Source organism: Meriones unguiculatus, chromosome 5, assembly GCF_030254825.1.
Source record: "Meriones unguiculatus strain TT.TT164.6M chromosome 5, Bangor_MerUng_6.1, whole genome shotgun sequence".
Classification (NCBI taxonomy): domain Eukaryota; kingdom Metazoa; phylum Chordata; class Mammalia; order Rodentia; family Muridae; genus Meriones; species Meriones unguiculatus.
This window is the reverse complement of record NC_083353.1, coordinates 110961452-110982208: the sequence shown is the minus strand read 5'-3', so window position 1 is coordinate 110982208 and position 20757 is coordinate 110961452. Positions and strand designations below refer to the sequence as shown.

General features: G+C 38.0%; 1 protein-coding gene across 1 annotated transcript in view; it reads right to left on the bottom strand.

The window, feature by feature from the left end:
* The window catches only part of Kdm5a (lysine demethylase 5A), an 85600-nt gene that overhangs the window by 29552 nt on the left and 35291 nt on the right, over positions 1-20757 (bottom strand). The window contains exons 13-19 of the mRNA XM_021632606.2: positions 19164-19283; positions 15497-15691; positions 12107-12288; positions 11562-11686; positions 10805-10955; positions 8866-8980; positions 3368-3723 (exon numbers count right to left, since the gene is read on the bottom strand). Of these exons, the coding sequence (XP_021488281.1) occupies positions 3368-3723; positions 8866-8980; positions 10805-10955; positions 11562-11686; positions 12107-12288; positions 15497-15691; positions 19164-19283 (1244 nt within the window). The remainder of the gene's footprint in view (positions 1-3367; positions 3724-8865; positions 8981-10804; positions 10956-11561; positions 11687-12106; positions 12289-15496; positions 15692-19163; positions 19284-20757) is intronic.

The following is a 20757-nucleotide window of genomic DNA, read 5'->3' as shown; positions in this document are numbered from 1 at the left end:
ATGTAGCAATGAGAAGCTTACAAAGAGTGCCACTGTCTCAACATCCATGAATACCATCTCATGTCAGGAGGCATTCCAGGTATTGGAGACTATTAATAAGCTAGAGTGCCCTTTTAAAAAAAAAAAAACCAAAAAAAAAAAAAAAAAAAAAAAAAAAAAAAAACCCACAACAACTCATAAATCTTTTCAAGCTTGGAAGGAGGATTTGGTTTTGGGGAGAGAGAGAGAGAGAGAGAGAGAGAGTGTGTGTGTGTGTATAGACAGGTTCTCATGTAGCTTAGTTGGTCTGGAATTCTTTATCCTTCAGCTTCTACATCTCGAGTCTTCAGCGAGCCACCACATCCAGGTATGGAAGAGGACTACTAATAAGGAGGTATGATGTGTAGCGGTAGCCACAATGGTAAAGGAAAGTAAGCTGCCATCAAATACAGAATAGGAACATGAATGGTGTCACACACATCTGTAATTTCAGCACTCAGGAGGCTGAGGAAGGTGGATTTCTCTGAGTTCATGGTATACAAAGCAAGCTCTAGGCCAGTCAGGGATATGCAGTGAGACCCTGTCCTAGAAAAAAAAAAACAAAATCAACAAAACAAAATAGGTGTACTTCACTGACTTCACAAGTGGAAAGAAGGTTTCTCAAAAATGATACTTTTCTTATCCTTTTAAAATAAGACTTAGGGGGCTGGAGAGATGGCTCAGTGGTTAAGAGCATTGTCTGCTATTCCAAAGGACCCAGGTTCAATTCCCAGCACCCACATGGCAGCTCACAAGTGTCTGCAACTCCAGTTCCAAGGAATCTGATACCTTCATAGTAATGCACATAGAATAAAATTAAATAAGTTATTTAAAATAAAATAAGACTTAGTAAAAAATGATGTGGCAAGCACAGGATAGGTGACAGAAATATATCCTAGATAAATATACAAAGGCATAAAGAAAGAAAACCATATGTTTGAGGAAATGGGACTGGAATGAAAGGATGTAAATCACTATATTTGGAATATGAAAAATTAATGACAAAAGATGAGACTAATTATAAAATCAAGCAAAGAGCTAGATGACAAATGGCCCTTGAATCAGACTAAGGAACGTGGTCTTCTTCTTGGGGGCAATGGAAACCAATCTGGGTCCTAAGAAGGAAATAAAATTGCGACACGTGTACTTAGGACAACAGCAGTGGCAGTGTGTGATGGAATAAAAGAGGGTAAGGTTAGACCACAGACAGATCAGCTAGGACAGTGACCCACAAGCAGCCTGAGCAAAATTATTCTTCAAAACACTAAGCATTTTGAAGGACTAAAAAAGGTAACTGTCAGCCTCTTAAAGTTCTATATCCACTGAATGAAGTAGAATGACTTGTGGGCTCAGGGTTAGAGAGCTCATCAATTTCCAGTACTGCAAATATCAGTTGATCCATCAAACAATCCACTAGGAAACAAAAAATGAAGGTCAGAAACAACTTAAAAAATTTATCAATATGCCGAGTTTGAGGGTAAGAAAATAAGAGGCAACAAAGTTAACAGATTAAATACTTGGTAGCTTCAATGTGTGATCATTGGTATAAAGAAGAAACAAGGGGTGGGTATGGAAATTGGTTAATTTACACATAGAGAAAAATCTGTGGGGAAATTCAATGGGATTAGCCAAAAATGCAAAAGGTATTTACTAAGAAAATTTAGTCAATTTGTTATAGACTAAAATTTTATGAATGAGGATGGTATAACGAGCTTTGCCTTTAATGCCAGCACTTGGAAGCAAGAGGCAGGTGGATCTCTGTAATTCAAAGGCCAGTCTAGTCTACATAAGCAAGTTCTAATACAGCCAGAGCTACATAGCAGGACCCCAGTTAAAAAAAAAAGTTATATTATATCAATATAAACAAAGATGATATACAAATCCATGAAATGTATATACATAGTAAAAGAAAAGGCTGGAACTACGAATGAGTCATTATGTAAGACACAAAGAGAAGGCAGTAATCAATGTTAAGAGATCAAATGCATTAAGACATGGTTCAGAAAGCTCATTTCAATAGAATCAGAACAATATTACACATCCTAATTTTTCTACTAATGACACCGCCTTTTTTTTTGGGGGGGGGGTGGTTACTTCTTGAGACAGGGATTCTTTGTGTAGCCTTGGCTATCCTGGAACTTGCTCTGTAGACCAGGCTGGTCTAGAACTTATAAGAGATCCTCCTGCCTCTAGCTCCCGAATGTATCACCCAGGTAGACAACACCGCCTTTTCTTTTCTTCAAGGCATTAAGGATCTAAGATTCATTTATCTACCTTTCTCTCCTCACTAAGATATTAGCTCTATGGGAGTTGGGACCTTCTGGGTCTTGTTCACTCCTGTCCTCACAGAATGTAAAAATAGCGTGTGACATGTAGCAGGTACTCCACAAACACTGCACTACAAAACTCAAGGGAGAATACATAAGGATCATTAAAGTTAGGATAGTGGCAAAATCAGAGTTTAGTGACTAATCAAATATAGAAAAAAAGAAAGCTTCAAAAATTACTAGTTTCTTATTCCAAAGTCATTTCCCTTTCCCCATTTAAATGTTACCATTTCTATGAGCTGTCACAAATTAGAAGACATGTAGCTATTTGAACATTTATGATATTAGAGGTTACAAATAAATTTTGCTATGTATTCTGCACAGCAAAATACAAAACAAAACATCCAGATTACATAAAGGCTCCTTTTAATAAACAAAACTGTATGAAGTCACCTGAAGTGCTTCCTATGAAATGTCTTTGTGCGTGTCTGTGTTTGGATCCTGTCTGTGCTGGGTACTTGTCAGCCACCATGTGGATGCTAAGAATCACGCCAGGGATCCTCTGAAGAGCAGTCAGTGCTCTTAGCTGCTGGGCCAGCACTCTATATCCTCAATGAGCATTCTGTAATTCTTACTTTTTAACTGTGTTCACAACATGGACTTGAAATTGCTATTTCCTCTCATTTGCAGTTACTTAACAAAATCCACTACACAATAGTCTGAACATATTTGAAACTCTCTATGTATAGCCTCATTTGATAACTGGTGATTAGTCAAGAAGGCACAAAACAAATAATATAAGTTAAAGAAATAGTCTTATTCCCTCATTACTTACTAATTTATATGTATAGGTGTTTTCTCTTGCATATATACACCCACCATGTGTGTGTCTGGAGTGATGGAGGTCAGAAGAGGATATCAGATCCTTTGGGATTGAAGTTACAGACAGTTGTGTGCTACCTTGTACTGAAACTTGAACCTGAGTCTTCCAGAAGAACAACCAGTGCTCTTAAGCATCGAGACACTTCTATACCCCTTGACTTAAGTTATTAAAGAGACAACTGTCACCAAAATGTGTTCACCTTGCCTGCAGGCAGACCTTAGCCTTCTCTTCCCATCGTTCAGAGACTGTCAGGAGTTCCTGTAGTTCAGCCATTGCTTTTTCCACTGCATGGTGCGGTGCCAAGCCTACTCCTGAGTCAATCAATTTCTTCATGACATCCAAAGTGACTTGTTGTGGATCAGACAGGGTTAGTCTTACTTCATCCAGCCACCGAGCCTGTTGTAGCTCTTGCTTCAGTCGAGGCAATTCAGGTAATTCCACATAGAGACTAGAGCCCATGTCTATCAACATTTGGAGTTTGGAAGAATCTGGCGTTTCATCCATCATGGCCTCCTGGGCACGTTCATGAAATTCTTCTACATCATCCAGCAGATTCTGAAAAAGTAAAAAATAAAATAAAACAAAATAAACAGCGAATTTTGTTTGACAATACAGTTAGTTATAGAGTACTTGTTTAGCATGTGACAGGCTTGGGTTTGATCCCCAATTCTCAACACTACTATTAAAAAAATAAAAGAGCAAATGGTAGAAATAGTTCAGGCAGGGCTGGAGAGGTAGCTCGGAGCTTAAGAGTACTGGCTGCTCTTCCAGAGGTCCTGAGTTCAATTTCCAGCAACCACATGGTGGCTCACAACCATCTATAATATAATCTAATGCCCTCTTCTGGCATGTAGGCAGAGCAGTGTATACATAATAGATCTTAAAATTACAAAAAAAAAAAAAAAAATTCTCCTCCATGGAAATGTGCATTTGATTAAAAAAAAAAAAAAATAGTTCAGGCAAACTATCAATTCTAAGCCCTCTTAAAATCCCACCAAAACAGCACAAAATATTCAAACATAATAAAATCTTTTTGGTTTTTTTTTTTTGAGACAGGGTTTCCTAGCTCTGTCCTAGACTTGATTTGTAGGCTAGGCTGGCCTCGAACTCACAGAGAACTACCTGCCTCTGCCTCCTGAGTGCTGGGGTTGAAGGCATGCATCAACACACCTGGCCCTAGACATAATGTGTTACCTGATAGCTAATTTCTTTCTATATTCCCTTTTCAAAAGATTTATTATTTATGTGTATTCTCTCTACATGTGTATATGTGTACCACATGCATGCATATGTGCCTGGTGGCCTCAGGTTGCAGAAGAGGGTATCAGATCCCCGGGAAATATAGTGAAGAATGGTTGTAAGGCACTTCGTGGGTGCTGGGATCCAAACCTGGGTCCTATGGAAGAACAATCAGTGTTCTTTACTGTTGAACTACCTCTCCAGCTCCCAATTCTACAATTAAAATATGGCTGAGTCAATAAAACCTGTCTTCTTATGACAAGGAAAAGCAAAACTGATTCATTAAATAGATAGTAAATCCTGACTTAGACACAAGCACTACTCAAGCACACAGTAGAGAGCAAGGTTGTTTCTTTGGAGTCTTCTGCAATCAAAGAACCAGCTTACATCCATTGTTCTTCCCTTTTGTTTTCTCTCCTGGAAATGGGAGGAGGGGAGTATGCCATAGTATTTTACATGAAGACAATTTGTGGAAGGTGGTTTTCACCCTAGATTATGTAGGTCTTAGGAATGGAACGCAGGTCATTAGCCTTGGTGGCAAGCAGCTTTATCCACTGAGCCATCTTGCTAGACCCCATACAGTCTAATATTGGTAGGCAGTAGTAAATAGCTAAATAAAATGTTTCAATTAGTGTCAGACATTCTAAATGTAAAACACAGGAACCTAACAGAATGAACAAAGGTGAGAAAACCAATATTAGTTAGCAGTAGTAACCATACATGACAGTGAACGAAAACTAAACCAAAGGACTAGGGAGATGGCTCAGTAGATAAAGTGCTTGCTGAATAAATGTGAATACCCACATAAAGGTGAGGGAGGAATGGTAGCTGCTTGTAATTCCAGCACTTGGAGCCACAGGCAGGGAATCAATGTCCAGGGTAAACTGGCTAGCTGGACCAGCTGAATAGGTGAGCTCCAGGTTCAGCAAGAAACCCTGCCTTACTCAATAAAGTAGAAAGAGACCCCACCTCATTAAACAGAAAATGGTTGGAAATGACACCTCTGGCCTTCTTATGTGCCTGCACAAATGTGTGCCCACACATGAACATGGATATTTAAGTGCATGCACACCAACAGGCAAAATGAAGGAAAAAAGAAATAAGAGAGAAGGTAAAGTACAGATTAAATAAAGAGGTGGGATGGGAATGTGGTGGAAATGTTCAAGCCTGGCAAATATGAATCCTTTTTTGTTTTGATACAGGTTTTCACGTTTTTCAGGCTGACTTCAAACTTACTACGCAGCTAAATATAATCTTGAACTTCTGACCCTCCTCTATCTGCCTCTTTAGCACTGGGATTATAGGTTTTATTATATACCACCCTGTTTTCCTTTTAAATTCTACTTATATATATTATATATATATACACACTTATAAATTATATGTATATGTTATTTATTTAATGTATACGAACTCTCTATTTTCATACATGCCTGCAAGACAGAGAGAATCAGATCCCATTACAGATGGTTGTAAACCACCATTGTTGGGGGATGGTTTTATTGTGCTGTGTATTCAGACGCTGCTTTCTGTGCCCTGAGATCTAGTTGCAGTCTAGATGTAGACATTATAACTTCTATGAAGAATCCCCAGTCACAATGCTGTATAAAAATTGTTCACCATCATCTCTGATTAGTTAATAAAGAGGCTGATCAACCTATAGTTTGGCGAGAGAGGACAAGAGGCAGGACTTCTGATCCCAGTCAAGGGGTCTTAGGTAGGGGCTGGGGAAGAAGAAGGTCGAGAGAGAAGAAGTGATGAGGAGGTCACCATGAGGACAAACAGATGGAAAGAAAGAGCCAAGGCAAGACTAAGATGGCAAGTAACATGGGGCAAATGGCTGGGAAGTAGCCAAGCTAATATAGATGGGTTAGAATAGATCAACAGCTGTCCAACTGTAGTGCTTTAAAGCTTATTAATAAATGTAAGAGGTCTCTGTGTCATTATTTGGGAGCTAGAATGGGTAGAGAAAAATAACATTATTTTACAAGGAATTACTCAAGACCTCTGGAAGAGCAAGCAGTGTCTTAACTGCGAAGGCATCTCTCCAGTGTCTGTTTTTTTTGCTTTGTTAGTTAAGATCTGATATTGGAGATCAAACCCAGGGCTTCAGGCATGCTATACATGCATTCTACTAACTGAGCTACATACAGTCCTAAACCCACTAATCACAACATTTTTTGAAGAGGATTAAGCTCAGGAAGTTGCTACAAGTTGCTGTTAAGAGCAATGGCTGTTTTTCGAGAGTACCCAAGTTTGGATTCCAACATTCAAGTTACAATCATCTCTAACTCCAGGTCCAGGGAATTCAAAGTGGGTAAAGTAGCAAAGCTAAATAAACAGAAGACAGATGAGAGAATATCTTATAGATTACAGTCAGTTAAGATTTCATTTAAACCTGGAAAGTGGTGGCACATGCCTTTAATCTCAGCTCTTGGGAGGCAGAGTTAGGCTGATCTCTGAGTTTCCAGGCCAGCCTGGTCTGTAGAGCTAGACCCAGGATGGCCAGGACTATATAGAAAAAACTCTCTCAAAAAACAAAACAAAACAAACAAAAACATTTTTCATTTGATAGCTCTGGAGACCCACTAGAGAATTTTAATTACAGGAAAGGGATCTAATTTGATTTATATTTAGCATAACCACTAACAGTAAAAAGAAAAAGAGAAAAGGTATTGCAGAGGGCCAGAGAGACGGCTCAAATGTTAAGAACACTGGCTGTTCTTTGAGAGTACCCAAGTTTGGATTCCAACATTCAGAGGACAAGTAACAACCACTCTAACTTCAGTTCAGGGGAATTCAATGCCCTCTTTTGGACTCCTTGGGGACTATGCACGCAAACGAGGCACAGACATACAGACAAAACACTACACACATAAAATGAAATTAAACACACACACACAGAACGGGTAGAATAATCAAAGGTGCAGAGGAAACTTTAAGCAACAACGAGGTTTACTGTAGGGTACAGTTTGAAGATAATAATGGAAGATACATGTGGAAACAAGTATTTTCATTTATCAAAAAGCTTTTATGATGCATTTTAGTCTGCCAACAGAAATATAGAGTATATACCAGAAAATGGGGTCTGTAGGAAAGAAAAAAGGCAGTCAGAGCTGGTGATTTAAAAACCGACTTGATAGGGAGCTCAGTGGTTAAGAACACTGGCTGTTCTTCAAAGGTCCTGAGTTCAATTCCCAGCAACCACATGGTGGCCCATATCCATCTATAGTGAGATATGGTGCCCTCTTCTGGTGTGCAGGTACACATGCAGGCAGAACACTGTATACATAATAAATCTTAAAAAAAAAAAATCAACATGATATAGGTGATACTTATTAAAACTAGAGAAACAAGAAGGTATCCGGAGAGAGTATAGATAAAGAAAGTGTATATACTTCGTGATATATTCCAACACTTACTAGACAAGCAAAGGATAAAAATAAACACACGTACATATATACATAAACACATACATATATAAGATTTTTTTTTAAAGAGGAAAAAAAAGGCAGGAAAGAGAAACAAAATTGTGGTGTCATAAACATTCTTAAAGAAAACCCTTTCAAAAGAGGACCTATCAAAATGTTCTCACAATATGCAATAAAACAAGAATGCAATTGATACTAAGATATTGGTATTTGATGACCCCAATACTGAATACAAAAATTATTAAAATTACTAATTATGCGAAGTGAGTACTTGACATGTATCTTTGAGATTTTGTTTTGTTTTTGCTTTTTATGACAAGGTTTCTCTGTATACTCTGGCTATCCTGGAACTTGCTCTATAAACTAGGCTGGCCTCCACCTTACAGAGATCTGCCTACCTCTGTGTCCCGGGTGCTGGGATTAAAGTTGTGTGCCACCACTGTCTGGCCACCGTTAAGATTTTTATGTGATCATTAAATAATAGTCCCTAAAATATCAAAGCCCAATTTTAAAAGCTCATGAATTATTAGTAATTTATCACTACGCTCCTGATTCTTTTTACGAACACTGCATTTAATATACATTTGTGTTAGGTGGGAGCTCTTGACAAAAAACTTGTATAGATAATTTTAAATTGGTCATAATCCAAGATTTTTAAATGGAACAAAGATTAAGAATAAAGCCAAGGGGCTAAAGCGATTACGGCTCAGTGGTTAAGAGCACCAGGACTGGCTGCTCTTCCAGACCAAGTTTGACTCCTAGCACCCACATGAGAGATAACAATGACTTGTAAGTGCAGTTCCAGGGGATCTGATGTCCTATCCTTGACTCCACGAGTGCCATACTCAACATGGTGCACAGGCATACATGCAGCATAACAACTAAAAAAAGCCAAGACACTGCCTCCTAAAGAACCTTAGATAGCATATATATGATGAAAAGGGTACATAAAACCAAAGACTAGTCTATACATGTAATTCCAAGTTGGAACAGAAGCTCATTTACGAAACAGAATTGATGTTTTCACCTTTACTTGTCGAGTTTGACTGATGACACACGGAAGACTAAAAAGTTGCTGGACAAAGGCCTTCAATTCTTCTACTGTCAGTTTGCTCCGAGTCTTCCCACTATCTGAGCTCTGCCTAATATGAAATGATATTGAGACATAAAAAAATATGGTCATTCTGGTATCAAATGGGGTTCCTAATCTCTTCAAAATTCAACACTTAGTAATCCTAGAATTCTAGTGTTGAATAATTCCTCTGCAGGTAGTTATCAAAAAATACAACTCAACAAGTAACAGTCCTTCTAATCTATAATTGCTTTACACTTGAGACATTAAATAAATTCCCATGGTGAAATATAAAGCTGAGAAAATTAAACCTTTTTCTCTTAAGAGGCTCACACTGGAAACACAGGGTCTTCAGCTGTCTTGGTCTAATGAACTCCCTCAATCTATCCCAAATTCGTTTTTATTTTACTAAAGCTACTTTTATTTTCTGAATGCTGATGTTTTGCTTGCATGCATCTGTGTATCACACAAGTGCAGTGCTCAAAGAGGACTGAAGAGGGCATCAGATCTCTTGGAACTGAACCCATGTGAGTGCTAGGAACTAAACCTGGGGCCTCTGAAAGAACAGTCAATCGTCGTAACAACTGTTCCGTCTCTTCAGTCTCCCCCAATCTTTTACATACACATTTTTTTTGAAAAAGAGCTGAGTTCTGCCTGATATAAAATAATACCAAGACAGAAAATTATGGTGAAGGGGGCTGGAAGGATGGCTCAGAGGTACCGAGTTCAATTCCCAGCAACCACATGATGGCTTAGAACCATTGTAATGAGATCCGGTGCCCTCTTCTGGCATGTAGGCAGAAATGCAGGCAGAGCATTGTATAGCTAATAAATAAATAAAAATTTTAAAAAGAAAGTATGGTCAAGCTTTTACCAGACTCTCAAAAGAGGTCAGTGTCCTAAAAGGAAGTTAATGTCTACTGGAATATGATTCTAGCAAAGGTTCTCTGATTAGATTAAAAAACAATAAAAACTTAAAATACAATGTAAAGAACTATACAAAAAGCCATACAGATAGAAGGAATGTATTCAGCCAGGAGAGCCAAGGCTACAGAGAGAAACCCTGTCTCTAAAAACCAAAAAAGAACGAAAGAAAGAAGAAGAAAAAAAGAAGTGTTTTGAATGACTATAAAATAATACCACAAAAAATGCTTATTAAAAAAAAGAAAAGAAGGGTGGAAGGAAAAAGTGAATAAGCCACCTAGATGTGGCAGGAAGAAAACTCTAAGCTAAATAAAGAGCCATTAGATTAAAACCGGGAATCCCTAAAACAAGAGCATCTCTGGCATAAGTGTTACAGGACAGAACAAGAACTTGTTGAAGGAGAGAAAAACGAAGAAGTAGGAATGTAACTTCTCCTCAGGAAGTAAATCAACTCTAACAAAAGGCAGAAACAACGCTAATCCCCTGCATTAAAACTATGTTATTCAAATCTTCTGTTATTAAGTGATGAGACCCACGTTGTTAAGGGACCTTAATTTGCTGGGTGTTGTGCATGCCTTTAATCCCACTCACTACTTGGGAGGCACAGGCCAGAGGATCACTGAGTTTGCGCCTGATTGTTTTTAGTCACTTCAGATAAAGCTGAATATTCAGCTAGGCCTTTGTCCCAAAGACACTACATAAACATCAGTATTATTTTCAGCACTGAAACCAGTATGTCTATTTGCTGTTTTCCTGGTTTAGTTTACAACAACCTTAAATTTAAAGAGTTTTTTTTACAATTTATGAACATGGAGAAAGGGAAGGGGTGGAGAGAAAGAATGGGAAGTTAGTGGGGATGAGAGAGACATGGCCATAGGAGCAAAATGACACAGGGTCAATTAAATGACATGGGCCAATTAAAACTGAAAGAACAGGAGTTCAGGAAAAAACTCTACTCTTCGTAGTTTACCTGTGTTTTTGCTTTTTGCTCAGAAGCAGCTGAGCCACAGAACCACAGGTCTCAGCTTCTTTCACTGCATCCCTGAGCTTTCGAAAGAGATCATTCTCTGGGTATTTTCTATCCTCAGCATCTTCCAGCATTACTCTCAATTCAATCAAATCTGTAAAAATAAATACGACGATAAACACAAAAAGCTATTCTCAGTAAGCACAATGAGAGTCAAGAGAGTCACTAATATACTAGTAGAAATGATGAACCTTTCATAGTCTCCAATGTAAAGGCTATGGGCCAGATCTTTATTTGAAATAAATGACTTCACACAAATATGGTGTGATTGCTCTCCTTCATCCATATTCTCTCCCTCTCTTTGTCCCTCACCCTTTCTTTGACCATCTCTAAATCAATCAAAAACCAATGTATCTATCCCATTGTATGTCAGCGTTTCTATTTAAAAGGTATTCTCACTAGGTGTGGGTGGCAGAGTATTGTAATCTCAGTACTGCTACCAGGTGACTGAGGCCAGCCAAGGCAACAAAGTACATTTCAGGTCACAGGAAACTATGTTAAATTAAATTAGGCAAAGCCTATAGCCATAGCAAATGACCATACCTGATATCTGATCTCAAAAGCTAAGGTAGATCAAATCTGCTTAGTACATAAATAAAAGAAAACTAAGTGTATATTCCACTTGTTAGTGGACAGCAAAAGCACAATTAAAAGTTTCTTTTATAGTGACAGTTTTTTATAATAAAGAAGGAAACTTAACCTTTCTTATGGTTGAAGCTAGCTGATAATGCTTCTGTAACGCGGCTGACCCACGTGTCATAGGACTGTGCTCTCACTTTTACACCATAAAGTAGAGATGGGAGGTCTTCTAGTGGGTATCGGTACCTACAAAAAAAATGTAAGACCCATAGAAGTAAAAGCTTCAAAATACAACAACTATAAATGAAAGGAAAATCAAAGAAACTCAATTTCAAAGCACAGAGAGAGATGAGAAACACACGACATTAACTGCCTAGAAAAACAATTACAATTAGGCTGATTAGGGCTAGTTTTAAAGGAGGTCTCTCATTTAGTAAGTAGACAGTCAAGAAAAAGTTACTTGCTTAGGAACAGGAAAGAAAGCAAAGATTGAAATGTGCTTTTCTTAAAGGTAATGCAAGACTGCTTTTATCCCAACACTCGGAAGGCAGGGGCAGGAGAATCTCTGTGACTTTGAGGCCAGCCTGATTAACACAGTGTGCTGTAGGACAGCCAGAACTACATAGAGAACCTATTTTTTTTTTTTTTAAAGTAACTTTTAAATACCTAAGACATTTGTTCTGCATGGGGCAGGAGCACAAGTCAGTTGGATGGTACAGACATACAAGTCGCTCTGGATTACAGGAGCATGTGAGGGCTGAGAGAAAACATGTGGTTCTGCATGCTGAACACTGTCGCTCATCATCAGGAACAAGTTCAAAGACTTCTTCCTCTGACATCACAACACCCTAGAATATAAGTTACATTATCAGGTCAGGTCTCAACTGAAACATAAAACAGCAGCTTTAAAAAAATTAAAAATTAGGCATGGTGGAACACTCTTTTAATTCCAGCACTCAAAAGAAAGAAGCAGGTGGATCTGTCTGAGGTTCAGGGCAGCCAGAACTATATAATGAGGATGAATTCTTAAAATAGATAGAAGATAGATAGGTAGATAGACAGACAGATAGATAAAAATTTAAAGAAATTAAAAATTTAACACTAGAAACAGCACAAAAGATTAAGAGAGGTCAAAAGTTAAAAACCCTGAAAACAACTAGCATTTGAAGAAATGAGAGAGCGAGTAGTCCAATGTGATAGTCTAGAATCACCAACTTGGAAACAAAACAAAACAAAACAGGACTTAATTTTCTTATTTAAAATAATTAATATTAGAGGGCCAGCTAGACAGCTCGGTGGGTAGAGCTGCCTGTATGAAGGCCTGACTCCTTGAATCCAATGTCTAGATTCCACAAGGCAGAAGGAGAAAACCAACTGCTGAGAGTTGCCCTCTCATTTCCACATGCACCACGGAACACAGACGATTACATTCCCACATACACATATAATCTAAGTAAAAATTCAATAATATGGAGCCAGGTGGCTCACATCTGTAACCCGAGCACTTGAAAGTCCAAAGCAACAGGACTGCCACAGTTTCAAGGGCCCCTCGGGGCTTCAAAGTTAGTTCTAGGCGAACATGAACTGTCTCAAAAAATTGAAAAACTTGGGAGCTGGAGAGATGGCTCGGTGATCACGAGCACTTACTGTTCTTGCAGGGGACCTAGGTTCAGTTCATGTCACCCACATGGTGGTTCACAAAGTGTTTTTAATTCCAATTCCATGGCATTTGACATCTTTTGGCCTTTGTGGATATCAGGAAGCATGTGGTACATAGGCAAAATATAAATACAAACATACAGACAAACATACTCAACCCACACCCCAAAATAAAATCAAATCTTACCCTAGTCAGAATGGCTAGGAAAAGAAAACAAGTCGAGCTGTAGAAATGGCCCAATGGTTAAGAGTACTAGCTGTTCCTCCAGAGGACCTGGATTCAGTGTCTAGCACCCATATTGCTCACAATTATCTTTAATTCTGGCTCCAAGGGATCCAACACTTTCTGCCCTCCAAGGGTACTGCATGCATGTGGTGCACATATATGCATGCAGGCAAAACAGTCAGACATATGAGAAACAAGCAAACAAAAAAACAACTCACAACACTGAAAAAAGAAGAACCCTCAATTCACAGCTGGTGGAACTACAAACAGTCCAGCCATTCTGGAAATCAGATGGAGAATTCTCGAAGCTGAAAATAAATTATGCCACTACTTGGCACATGCCCAAAGGAGCGGATAATCTTTTCTGAAGCTATTTGCTCAGCCACATTCATTGCTGCTCTATTCACAATAGCTAGGAAATGGCAACAACCTAAATATCCTTCAACTGATAAATGGACAATGAAAATGTTCATTTAGACAATGAAATACTATTCAGCTGTAGAAAAAATGAAATCATGAAATTTAATGGTAAATAAAAAGAACTAGAAAACATACTGAGTGAGGTAACCCAGACCTAGAAAGACAAACTCTGCAAGTTTTCCCTTATCTGTGGTCCCTAGCTTCAAATCTTTAGATATAAATATATAACCTGGAGTAACCACAGAAACCAGGACAGTAAAAGCGGACCATAGAGAGTGGTGATGTGTGGGAATAGCTCTACAGAGAATAGCAGTACACAGGTGCTATGAAGGGGAAATGGAAAACACAGGGAGAAAGCAGAGACAATACTGAGTGGAAATGAACAAAGAAAGATAAATAACACTAAAAATCCAGGATATCTGAAAAAGTCATGGATATTCAAACTGTTTACCTAAAATTACACAGAATATTCATAAATGTATGTACACACATACATACACACACACATACACACACACACACCCCATCACCACCAGTTTAAATCAAGTTATATTACAATTGGGGTGATAATGCTCTCCCTAAGTGCCACAGAATATCTAACAAACAAACAAACAAACAGACAAACAGAACTAAACATGAAAAAGAAACCCCTTTTGAATTGCTGGTCAAGTGAGTCTAAGTAAAAATACAGGCTCATGTTATTGCCCTTGTTTTAGAAGTTGAAGTTAAGTTCCTATTATTGAAGACACCATATACTTTGGATTAAGTGGAATCAAGTTTGATCTAATCCAGAAGCCTCCTCCCTGAGGAGGCCTAGCTTTCATTGTCCCAGAAGGAACTATGCAGGCTGCTAATGGAGAAAAGCAATCAATAGTCCTACCCAGTTATGACACGTACAAAGCACAATAATGACCAACATACCAAGACATCAGAGGTTTAATACTGGCACTTATATCTTGGCAGCTGCCTAACTGGACTTAAGGTCTGCTCAAAAGGAGGGAATTCAAGCCTAGCCAACTACCTAGAGAGGACTCTATTTTTCTAAACCAGGATAATTTGTAGCTGCATTAAATATTTAGCTTTATATCCACACACTAAATGTAGCTTCCACCTCTCATCAGTTTCTTTTTAGCAGAGACTATTACAAAAATGAAGTAACTGGCCAAAATGGAGACAACAGCTGACTGGGTTGCCGAGACCTATTTGACATTTCTACAAAACAAATCCTGCACCTAAGGGTCAGGATGCTCTGAGTGTCTGCTAGGAGATGTGCCTTCTATATATAACAAGGAAGCTGCACTCATGAAATTTCAACAAAATAGTAGCCTAAACAAGACCTGAACAATGACTCCACCAGTTGACATGACAACATGGATGGGAAAATCTAAGACCCCAGCACCAGATGAGAGCTATAGGTGATTAGTGACTGCTCAGGGATGGAGAATCAGTCTTCCCAATGTTGAGTCCTCTAGCTGGTTATCTAAACTAAGTAGTCTGCCCCAAAACAAATACATACAAGCAATCCTAAATGGACTCAGAAAGTTGTGTTCATATAGTGAATCACATATGTAACAATACTAAAAAAAAAGAAAAAGAGCCCATGATAGGCGGAATACCAGAGGAGTTGGAGGGAGGAGCGGGGAATGATGAAATACAGCTCATATATAAAATTTTTAAGAACAAAAAACAAAACAAAATAGCTATTTAAAAGAGGGAAGAAGGAAGGAATGAAATGTACTCAGCATACTCACCATTTGAACAACTGATTCCCTTAATCGTGTTTCTTCTTCAGTCATGAGAGTCAACTCTTTACAAACCATGGCAGCCAGTCCTACATCTAAGCATTCTGGATCTGCTGCCATCTTGAAAATGAGTTCTTCATGTGAAAAAACACAATGGCGCCTCAGCCGTCGATAATGATTTACACACTGACGACCAATGGGCAACTGAAAGCAACAGAAATAGACCTCTATTGACCTTCACGTAATCATTTTCAATATAAAGAAGATAAAACAAGTCTTCATAACCCAGCCAAAATTTCATAGGTCTTTCTCCAAATAATGTCCATGAACTGAGATGTTAAGTTTCTGGTCTAAGCTGCAAATTTTCTAACTCACTATAAAAATGAGAAGCTGAAGAGAGCCAGATCCAGTAATGTGCATCTTTAATCCCAGCACTTGGGAGGCAGAGGCAGGCAGATCTCTAAGTTCGAAGCAAGCGTGGTCTACATAGTCAAATCCCTTGTCTCAAAACAAAAACAAAAAACCAAACCAAACAAAAAAGAAACTGGGGCTGGAGAGATGGCTCAGAGGTTAAGAACACTCGCTGTTCTTCCAAAGGTCCCGAGTTCAATTCCCAGCAACCACATGGTGGCTCATAACCATCTATAGTAAGATCTGGTGTGCAGGCAGAATGTTGTATAAATAATAAATAAATTAAAAAAAAAAAAAGAAACTGAACTGAAGAGCAGGACAAAGTAGAATAAAGTTATAATTCCATCATTTGGAAAGTATAAGAAAAATCAAGAGTTGAAGGCCATCCTTTGCTCAAGGGCACACAAGACTCCATTAAAAAAAAAAAAAATTGGACAAAAAAGTGAAGTGCCTTGTTATGAGGTAATAAACCCTAAAACCAAAATGACGTAGTGCTACACTTAAGTGAAAAAGGAAAATACATTGCAAAAAACTTAAGTTCAGGCCATAAAATATTAATTGGAAGTATTCAAAACTTAAAATTCTGTAGAACAAAAAGAAAAGTATTGTCAGAGGCAAAAATGAAAAAGAGAAAAAAAGGGGTGTTATTATTTAAGCAATTTACATAGGCTGACTTGTTCCTTTTTAAAAAAATTTAATCTTTTTCTTCACAATTTATTTTATATCCCAACTGAAGCCCCCTTTCTTGACTCCCCCCGTCCCACCCTCCCTCGCTTTTCACCCTTCTTCCCCTAGTCCACTGAATGACTTGTCACTTTTTAAAAATATGAACCAAAAAAAGATTCCAGCCTCTAGACAGTCTTTTAATAACAACCAACCTTGAAGAAAGACTTCAAAACTGTGAAATCACTACATAATATACTGTTTTATCTAACAGTAAAATAAATTACTATAAATGATCATTTTAAGCAAATCAACATATACACTCTGTAGTTGGAGGTGTAGTTCACTGGTACAGCATACCCTCAGCAAGCACCAGGCCCTGGGTTAGACCAACCAAACAAACCCAAATACAAAGTCTCCTTAAGAGGAGCCTGAAAATTTCTACAGCCAGTTTTTAATTATGATACAAACTATACACACTCTCCCATTTAATCTTTCCTATGCTCAATAGAAAAAAATATAGTAGTTAAAGCTCTTACTCAAATGCAAACTTGTCACACAAAGGGAAAAAAATTAAAAAATGGACACTTTAGAATTCCCTTTCATTTTGAGAAAGGCAGAAAGGAATCAGGCTCAGGGTTTGTGAGAGTTATCTGAGCAAGAAGTGTTATTATATTCATTACATGAATCCAAGAAAACATATTTTGAACTTGTGACTATCAACTGTCTATTAGTGGCATACAACTCTGTTCTATCTTTCCCTATACCGCTTCAAAGTTTCTGACACAAGGTCTTAACACTGTTGTCCAGCTTGACCTCAAACTCATGACAATCCTCTTGCCTCAACCTATCAAGTGCTAGGATGACATACATGAGCCACCAGCCTGGTTCACAGCCTATTCTTAAACATTTACTCTTTAAGCATAGCTACAATACAAAAGCTAACAGAACCATAAAACTGGGTTTTCTACAATCCTTAATTATGACATGTGGGAGGCCGTAACTGATACTTGCTGGAATTTATAAAAGTTAGCCCTATAACCTTAGAAACAAAGCTGTTTTAAGTTTTCATTCTTACCACAGCCTTCACCTTCAAAGTACCGACAACTCTCAACCATAACATTTAACTTGTTTAAGGCTAATTAAGCTAATCTATTAGTCTCTTGACACACGAGGTGAAAAAAACTTAAGCCCTTGAGCTAATGAAATGATGGTTCAGCAGGTAAAGCCACTTTGTTGCCAAGTTTGATAACCTGAATTAAAATTCCTGGGACAAATATGGTAGGAGGAGAACCAACTCCTTCTGTCTTCTGAGTACATGCATACTGAGGCACACACACTAAATAAATGTAAAACAAAAAACATCTAAATATCATAGGACCACTAAAATTGAGAGTTCCTTAAGATCAAATATCAGTACTAGTTGGGTATGGTGGCCACCCCTCAGGAGGCAGAGGCAAGTGGCTCTCTTGTGAGTTTGAGGACAGACTGGTCTACATAATGAATTCCAGGCCAGTTAGGGTTTAATAGTAAGACTGTACCTCAAAAAAACAGATAGATGGATATAAAAATCCCATATTAGTGAGTATGTTAAAGACATTAAAAATCATCTTCAACTCTTAACTGACTCATCCTGTATCCTAATCAATACCTATCCAGTATCATGTAAATAATAATTGTTAGCTATCTTTCAAAAGAGCTCAGGCCTAAGCATACCCTTAGCTGCACTGTATTATGTGTTTCTACACTCAAATAAGGAAGATGTTTTAAAATACTGGACCAAAACAAGACAGCTCATAGGCCATGCCCAGAGTTGAAAGCCTAGAAGTTGTTCCTGGGCCCCAAGGTTTCATGCCAAAACACAGAACACTATCCATTGTACTACTGTAGTTTCTCTGTATGATTAATCATGAAATGTAACAAATTAAGTTAACCATAGAAAATGTAAGAGCAGTGTTTCTAAAGTGTTCCTCTACCAAAAATGTTAAAAGACCAAAGAACCCAACATCACTGAGGGAAATCGTCAGTGTATATATTAAGAAGTCAGTCTTTGGCAGTCTCTTCTCAATCAACATGATATAGCTGAAACTCATTATGTTTTGATATAGAAATTGTTATGTTATTATTCATACATTTTATAAAAGATCTGTTTCTTTTTATGTTATGTATATTGGGGTGTTTTGTCTGCACACATGTTTGTATGAGGATGCGGGATCCCCAGGAACTGGAAATACAATTGTGACTGCTGGGAATTGAATGCGAGTCCTTTAGAAGAGCAGACATAGCTCTCAACTGCTGAGCCATCCATCTCTCCAGCCCCACCATTTATATATTTTAAAATCCAAAAGTGCTCAGCGAAAATGAGGACTAGAGGAAACATATGCATTTCCTCAGGAAAAGATAAATGAGCAAATGGCCATTTAATTGCAAACATACCAGAAAAAATAATGAATAAGGAACACAATGAAAATCCTAAATTACAATAGCTACTCCAATATACCCTGAAATATTCCTGGGCCCTACCCAAAACCCAGCTAAGTAAAATACTGCATTTTATAGGGGTGTTAGTAGACGTACAACAGCCACGTGCTATAGAACAGACCCAGTCAGCAGTACAGAAGTTCACAGCTTCAGCAAAGTTGTATCCCTGGTTAAATCCAGAATGATAGGCACGAGGAAACGTCACAACGAACTCTCCAGCACACTGATTAGTCCTGTACACCTAAAATCAAATTAGGAACAGAGATTGTAGGATATTATACACATCAGAAATAATAATAGTATTAAAAATAGCTAGAACTCTGCTTTCTTAAAATACTGACTAATGTTATGTATGACAAGAATTAGCAGACAAAAGAAATTCTCAAATAGTTCAAAGTCTTATACTTAATGTGAATGTCTATAATTCTAGTGCTTCTACTTGGAGAATAGAAGCAGGAGGATCAGAAGTTCAAAATCATTCATTGCTATAAGCTTGGGCTAAATGAGACCCTGTTTTTAAAAATATCTTTTACTTTAAAAACTAAGAAAATTGACTTTTCTTTCTATGTTGTAAACAGAAGTAAAAGATTAAATTTTCTACACTCATTAGATAATTTTTAGAAATTAAATAGATCAGTTGATATCCTGGGATATCCCTCATTCTATTTTCCCAAATGTTGCTTTGTTTTGTGATAGTACTATTAAGTACTTTTTAGAAATAATTACTTATTCTTATTCTCTGTGAGCTGGTATGAAGGGGTCAGAATCCATGGAACTGCAGTTACAGACAGTTGTGAGCCGCCATGTGGGTGCTGAGAATTGAACTTGGGTCCTTTGGAAGAACAGCCAGTGTTCTTAACTGCTGAGCCATCTCCCCAGCTCTCTAAGTACTTTTTAAATTAATTTTAATACCAGTTTTTTTTCTTTTAACTTTATTTATTTTGGTTTTTAAGACAGGGTATCTCAGGCCTGGCTGTCCTTGGAATTCTATCTGTAGACCAACCAGGCTGGCCTCAAACTCAGAGACCTGTCTGCCTCTGCCTCCAAGTGCTGGCGTGACCACCATGCCTGGTTTAATTACAGTTTAAATAGGACCTGAAAAAATATATTTGACAGTGCATCGAACTACTACATATCAGTTTTTAATTTAGACAGAATTCGTATGTAAATAGGAAAGGTATTTTTTCTTTTTTGTTTTTTTGAGACAGAATTTCTCTCTGTAACAGCCTTGGCTGTTCTAGACCTGCTTTGAAGACTGGCCTTGAACTCAGGGAGCTCTACCTGCCTCTGCTGTGCCCCACTCCTACCCCAGTGTTGGGACTGAAAGACATTTCATGCCTGGCTTGAAAGTATTTTAACACAGGGGCAACAACTGTTTCAAGTAGGTTGAATCTTAATACTGTAGGTACTAGTGGAAATCCACCTACTGAAGACAAAAGACAAAAGTAATATAAGTTACTTTTTCTGCCTTTGCATTACCGTTTATATGAAGTAACCATACTAGCACATATTTGAAATCTAGGACCTGGGAGGTAGAAACAGGAGAATTACAAGTTCAGTGCCAAACCTGGATGAAACAAATAAGCCCAGAGGAAATGTAGCTTAGTGGTAAAGCAAGTATAACATGCACAAGGCCTTGAGTTCTAGCCTCAGCAGCTCAAAAAATAAAAAATAAAAAAGGTGGACCAAATGGCAAACTGTATGTAGCAAACTTC